At 42.4% G+C, this 6,427-nt stretch overlaps 1 protein-coding gene across 3 annotated transcripts in view; it reads right to left on the bottom strand.

Moving 5' to 3' along the window:
• Positions 1-2,595: 2,595 nt before the first annotated feature.
• Positions 2,596-6,427, bottom strand: part of Apoh (apolipoprotein H) — a 16,560-nt gene continuing 12,728 nt past the window's right edge. For all 3 annotated transcript variants that reach the window (XM_029568404.1, XM_029568405.1, XM_008843225.3), the window contains 2 exons: positions 5,589-5,786; positions 2,596-2,752 (listed from right to left, as the gene is read on the bottom strand). In XM_029568404.1, coding sequence (XP_029424264.1) covers positions 2,697-2,752; positions 5,589-5,786 — 254 coding nt within the window. In that variant the 3' untranslated portion in view covers positions 2,596-2,696. The remainder of the gene's footprint in view (positions 2,753-5,588; positions 5,787-6,427) is intronic.

The following is a 6,427-nucleotide window of genomic DNA, read 5'->3' as shown; positions in this document are numbered from 1 at the left end:
ATTTGCAGGGAAAAGAATAGATTTAGAAACTGTTATACTAATTGAAGTATCGTAGACTCAGAAAAACAAACGAAGTATATTCTCCCCCATATGTGGATTGTAGCACCAAATCCTTTTAAATTCCAGGTCCCTTTAATAAGATGATGCTATACTGCAGTCCCTTCTGCATGAAATAACTGCCATCATCACGATTTCAGCTGAGCCTGATTGCTAAACATCGTCACAATTGGGCTTGTTGACGGTTGTGCTCATTTATTAAAGGAGGGCCAAGAGGGTCACTGGACCTCACCACATTATCCAGCCACTCTTCCGAACCAACTGAATGTAATTTGACCCTAATCACACGTGGCCTCCTGGATTTGGAGAGGGCTAAAGTATACAATCTGGGGAAGGCTAGGAAGAGAAGGCATGACCCATACTGGGTAAAGGCTTTCCAGTGTGCATACCCTCAGGTCATACATACACTTCAGCAACCTCGCAGTTATCTGGAAGCCCTTGAGAGGAAATTGACACTGATTCTAACCACTCCAACAGCTATCAAAATGCCTGAAAGCAAATCCTGAATCCATCACTCTAGAGTCCAGCCTTAGAAGACAAAAGAAAAATGAGCAGGAACCCAATAGAGGGATGCTTTTGGAAGCCCTTGTCAAGAATTTCCAATGGACTCTCATATGAACATTTGAAAATTGCCTTGTTCTGACTTTTTTCTAGTTCCCTGTCTAGAACTTGTAATGCTAATTATTCTTGCCTTTACTTCTCCTTCACATCTCCTATTCATGATTCAAAGACTTTCTTTTCCTCCTTTTAGATAGACCCACTGAAGGGGTACTCCAATTGCCTCACCCTGCATCCCTGTTCAGCATGGAAGAGGCCAGAGCAGTCTACATCCCTATTCCCTATTGGGAATTTGGTTAACCTCTTCAGAGGATGGTGTGATAAGAATAGGAAGTAGGAATTCGATAGGCAATTAGGGTAAAAACACCCCAAAGAAATGTAGCTAGTTTCTTGGCTAAAACTCACAGTGTCCTTGGGCCTCTTAGCAACCTACTCCATTCCAAAGGCCAAAAATGTCAAAAATATTTGGGAGCCTTTATGTAATCCTTAAAAGATTTTAGGGTTACTTCTTCAGAAGGGGGAATGTTAGGGTAGCCAAAAGCCCCATATAAAAAAAGAAATTGAAGAAGAAAGAGTACATGAAGTTATCAGAAAAAAAGTGATGGGGAGATATGGGAGGAGTTGGAGGGGAGGGAGTGGGCATGGATTTGATCAAAACACCTTATATGCATGTATTAAATACTCAATAAATTATTTATTTTTTTAAAAAAATCTAGATTAAGCCGGGCGTGGTGGTGCACGCCTTTAATCCCAGCACTCAGGAGGCAGAGGCAGGTGGATCTCTGTGAGTTCAAGGCCAGCCTGGTCTACATAGTGAGTTCCAGGAAGCTGTCTCTAAAAGACCAAAAAAAAAAATCTAGATTAATATTTTTCCTTTGCTCTTCATAGACAAAGATCACTGTGAGGAAGAAAAGCCCATGCCCTCAGAGATTGCACAAAAATTCTGGAGCTTGGGTTTGTAGTAGAAAGGCCCCAAATAACCACCCACCAATGTCAACGAATATCATTGTGTATTGTTACTGCTTCACAGTTCTACCTATGGCCAGTCCGTTTGACTCCTTTCCAGGTATGTGAGAAGCAATCAGGAAAGGGGCTTAAGAAGGGTTCCTAAAAGAAACAGGCACTTTGGGACCGGGGGTGTGGTTTCAGGGTGGAATGCTTACATGTATGCATGAGGCCATGGATTTAAGCCCCAGTGCAAGAAAATTAAAAAAAAAAAAAAAAAAAAAAAAAAAAAAAAAAAAAAAAAACGACTGTAGTGAGCAGGGGTGTGGATATACTAGGGACAGATGGTAAGATGATGCTGGGCAGAGCTTAGGGCCTGTGTAATGTTGCATTCATGAATTTAACTGGGATTTATCAGCATGGTTATGACTTTTTCATTGTTCCAGGGGCAGCACTCAAGTACTGGGGTGCAGGCATAGGAAAGACAGATAGAGCCTTGGGTGATTTTGGTCAGCAGATACAACAGGAAAAGAGAAGGTCAAGGAGTGTGACATGTTCAGAGGAACGATGCCAAAGACAGATGTTGGAATCATAGTAAGGAAGAGAAGGTTTTCTGGCATCATGCAAACCCAACATCAAGGATTCCAATCTAGTCCTATAGACCTAGAAGTCCATGCTTATCCCTTTATGACAATGCTTCTCAAACTTGACGAAACACAAGAATTATCCAGAAACTATGTCATCAGTACAGATTTCAAGGCCATCTTCAGAAATTGTGGGATGCAGCATTTTTTTCTTTGTAATAAGTAGACAGGTAATACTGACTTGAGGGTCTATGGATCCTGTAAAAGATATTGTATTGCAGGTGTTTAAATGAAAAAGCCTTAAAGTAGGATTAGGCAGATGGGAACTAGGTTACCCTGCTCTTTCTTCCTGCTTGCCACCATTACAGCCAGGAACTGATGGTGTTCCCAGTACTTGGGTTTCTTAACATAACTAAAACCCTGCCACCATCCAGAGAAGCACTGCAGGGGCTGAGGCCATCGATTCAGTAACTTTATTTTTCCATTTCAATTGGATTCCTTGGACAAGAAGAGGTACAGATGTGGCATTGAATTTTGACTCCGAAAATGACTTCAGCACGCCTTCACATCCCATGCGTCCGTCTTCCAGAAAGCGAGAGAACTGTGCTCTGTTGAGGACAAAAAAGAGATAAACATTCTAAGAGAAGCAATCAGCTCTTAAAATTTGTTAAATAGCTAAGCCAAATCAAATACATTTTAGAAATGTGTTGAATAAATCTAATTATAGGAATAAAATCGTTTAGTGCGAGGTCTTAGTGATGGGAGAAAATCTATGGGCAATGATAAGTCACTCATTTCTGAGAGAGAAAATGAAAGGTTTTGTATAACTCTGACAGTCATGATTAATAGGGAAAAAGTCATATCTGCCCTTGATTCATTCTCTAAGGCAAAACAGTGCTGCATCTGTCTAAAGACCAGAAAGAAAAACAACCTGGGGTGGGGGGGGGCATCAATGAAACTCTGGTTTTTAAAATTGGACTCTTCTAGTAGTTTTTCTACTCAGTTGTACTAAGCCTATCATACTTTGTCAGTTTTGGTATTTAATATCTCAATAGGATTCGTCTATATTTTAATTTGTGTGTGTGTGTGTGTTTGTGTGTGCACATGTGTGTTCACCTGAGTGTCAAGGCAAGAGGTCAGTGTTGAGTGCTTTTTTCTTGTGCTTGCTATCTTATTTTTGGAAACAGCATCTCTTAATGAACCCAGGTCTCACTGATTGGCTGACTAGCCAGTGAAGAACCTACTGCTCCCTCCAACCCCTGCCCTTGCTTTTTCCCCCAGTACTGGGGTTATAGGCCCACCATTCAACCCAGCTTCTGTGTAGGTTCTGGGGGTCCAAACTGAGGCTCTCAGCCTTGTGCAACAGGTACTTTACCAGCTGAGTCGTCTCCCCAGTCTGGGTTCTTCCATCTTTTGAGCAATAGCTATTTATTCAGTGCAGTTCTATTTGCAATTGTGATAATGTCACTGGTTGAGCACTTATTCCATGTCATAATATTTCTACCAACCAGGCCTGGGGAGATGGTTCACCAGGTAAGAGTGCTTGCTGCACAAGCCTGAGAACCTGAGTTCAGATTCCAGCTCCTGTAGAAAAAATCTGGACATGGCAACTGAAGCTCAGGATCTGTTGCTACTCTACACATCTCAGCGTCCTCTCCCATCTCTGCGTCCTCTCCCATCTCTGCGTCCTCTCCCATCTCTGCGTCCTCTCCCATCTCTGCGTCCTCTCCCATCACTGCGTCCTCTCCCATCTCTGCGTCCTCTCCCATCTCTGCGTCCTCTCCCATCTCTGCGTCCTCTCCCATCTCTGCGTCCTCTCCCATCTCTGCGTCCTCTCCCATCTCTGCGTCCTCTCCCATCTCTGCGTCTCTGTTTGAACTTGGCTTGATTCTACACCAGGGAAAGAATTCGTCACCAGCTGGCACCCTTTCCCTGAGTTGTCAGGCCCTATGAGTTGAGCATCCATCCTTGACCCAGTCAGTGTGCGTATTCAAAGAGCTACCTTTAGTGCTGTGGGAAGTGGAGACAGAAGGATGGCTGGGGCTTTCTACCCAACAGCCTAGCTCCAGATTCAGTGATAGATGCTATCTCAAAGAAAGAAGACCGAGAGTGATAGAACAAGACATCTGACATCTTCCTCTAGCCGCCACATGCGTGCACAGGCAGACGCACCTGCTCACATACATGTGTATACAGCACCCCCACACATCACTCACACATACATACACATACACAAAATAAAATACTTCTATTAATCCAAGCAATCCTATGAGGTTTATCTTAATCAGTTATTCTTTCCTTCCCTCTCTGGCTGGTAACTTCTGAGACCCCTCTCTTCTTAGCTATATTTTCTTTCAATTGTTGTCTTTCAAGTTGTCAATCAGCATTTTGAGGGCATTTCTAAATCTAGAGCCAAGAATAACTTTAGCCTTCCCTGGCTTTTCCTTCCTACAACAAAGATACATAAGTTCTAAACCTGAAACCTAAAAGGTTAACAATTAGTTCTGTGTGCTGTGCATGCTGACCGTGCACACTTCGTAATCGCACACAGACACAATATCAACTTAGTCAAAATATTTTGCCCTAAAGAATTCTTTTCAAATTATGCATTACTGAAGGCAAGAAAAAAGAACTAGATCTAGAAACTAATCGCCATCACTGTGAAATCTTTAAAATGTAGAACAAAGAGGTTGCAAGCAATCTTATTATTCAATATTTGACTCAGTATTATTTTTCAAGCTAAACTTGGAATTACACAGATGGCATGATTCACCTCAACAGTCGTTGAGTACCATCCTGAGATTTAAGGAAGAGGACTGGAAAGGAAAATGTTATGTAAGTAGAGACCCTGCAAGCAGTTAGTGATAGTGATAGATGTTATGTAAGTAGAGACCCTGCAAGCAGTTTTCTGCTTTGTCTAATTATTTTCCCTGTCACTCCTCTTTTTAAAAACCCAGTGACTAAGGGGCTGAAGAGATGGCTCAGTGGTTAAGAGCACTGGTTGCTCTTGCAGAAGAGCTGGGTTCGATTCCCAGAACCCACATGGTAGCTAACAACCATCCCTAACTTTAGTTCTTGAGAATCCAACACCCTCTTCTGACCTCTCCGGGCATTGCACAACACGGGTGCACTTACATACCTACAGGCAATACACTCATACATATAAAATCAAAGTAAATAAAATATTTTTTAAAATCCAGTGACTAAAGCCAGGTGTGGTGGCACATACCTTTAAACCTAGCACTCAGGAGGCAGAGGCAGGCAGATTGCTGTGAGATCATGGTCAGCCTGATCTACATAGCAAAGACCCTGTCTCAAAACAACAACAACAACAAAATCCAGTAGTCAAATGGATTTGCTACTTACAGTCATTCCATAACAGACATGCTGGTTACAGTGAGGGGCAAGTAGAAGTTCTATTTAAACATGCCAGTACGGCCTTACCCTTGAAACATTTGGGAATTTCAATGGTGCCGTCTATGCACTGAGCCTCCTCAGTATAGCTGCATTTTTTTTCCTTATTTTTGCAGAAGAAAGAGACTTTGTCACCATGTTTCATTCCATTCTTAAACTGTTCCTGGATCTTGACTCTCTCTCCTTGGTACAGTACTGTGGCTTTTTTAATAGATATCTTGCAAGTTGCTGAAAGAGAGAATATTTGTAATGAGGACCAGAGTTCAGTGAATCTTTGTCAAAGAGAATATAGGTTTTTATGGCAGGTGGGATAGTTTAATGGTTAAAGGCACTTGCCACCAAGCCTGATGACCTGAGTTCAACCCCCAGGATCGACATGGTAGAAGGAGAGAACTGACTCCTGGGAGTTATCCTCTGACCTCCACATGTGTGTCATAGCACATGAGAGCCCATACACAGACATACACAGGCACACAAAATAAATATTTTTAAAGATAATGTAGATTTTGAATCAGTAAATGAGCACACTAGAGATGAATAGGCCAAGGGAAGAGGATAAAACAGGCTCTTGGGGGCTGTGGAGCTAGGCCAGTCAGTAAAGTACTTGCTATACTAACATGAGGACCTGAGTTTAGATCCCTAGCTGTGTGTAATCCCAGGACTGGAGAGGTGGATACAGGCCAATCATTGGCGCACACTGGCCAGTCAGCCTATGCAATTAATGACCTCCAATTTCAGTGAAAGATCCTGTCTTAAAAAATAAAGTAGAAGGCCAGGCATGATGGCACACAGCTTTAATCCCAGCACTCAGAAGACAGAGGCAGGCAGATCTCTGTGAGTTCAAGGCCAGACTGGTATACATATTGAGT

Source organism: Nannospalax galili, unplaced genomic scaffold (assembly GCF_000622305.1).
Source record: "Nannospalax galili isolate Female #2095 unplaced genomic scaffold, S.galili_v1.0 scaffold781, whole genome shotgun sequence".
In the NCBI taxonomy this organism is placed as follows: domain Eukaryota; kingdom Metazoa; phylum Chordata; class Mammalia; order Rodentia; family Spalacidae; genus Nannospalax; species Nannospalax galili.
The sequence above is the reverse complement of the archived record's forward strand: the minus strand, read 5'-3'. Positions and strand labels throughout refer to the sequence as shown.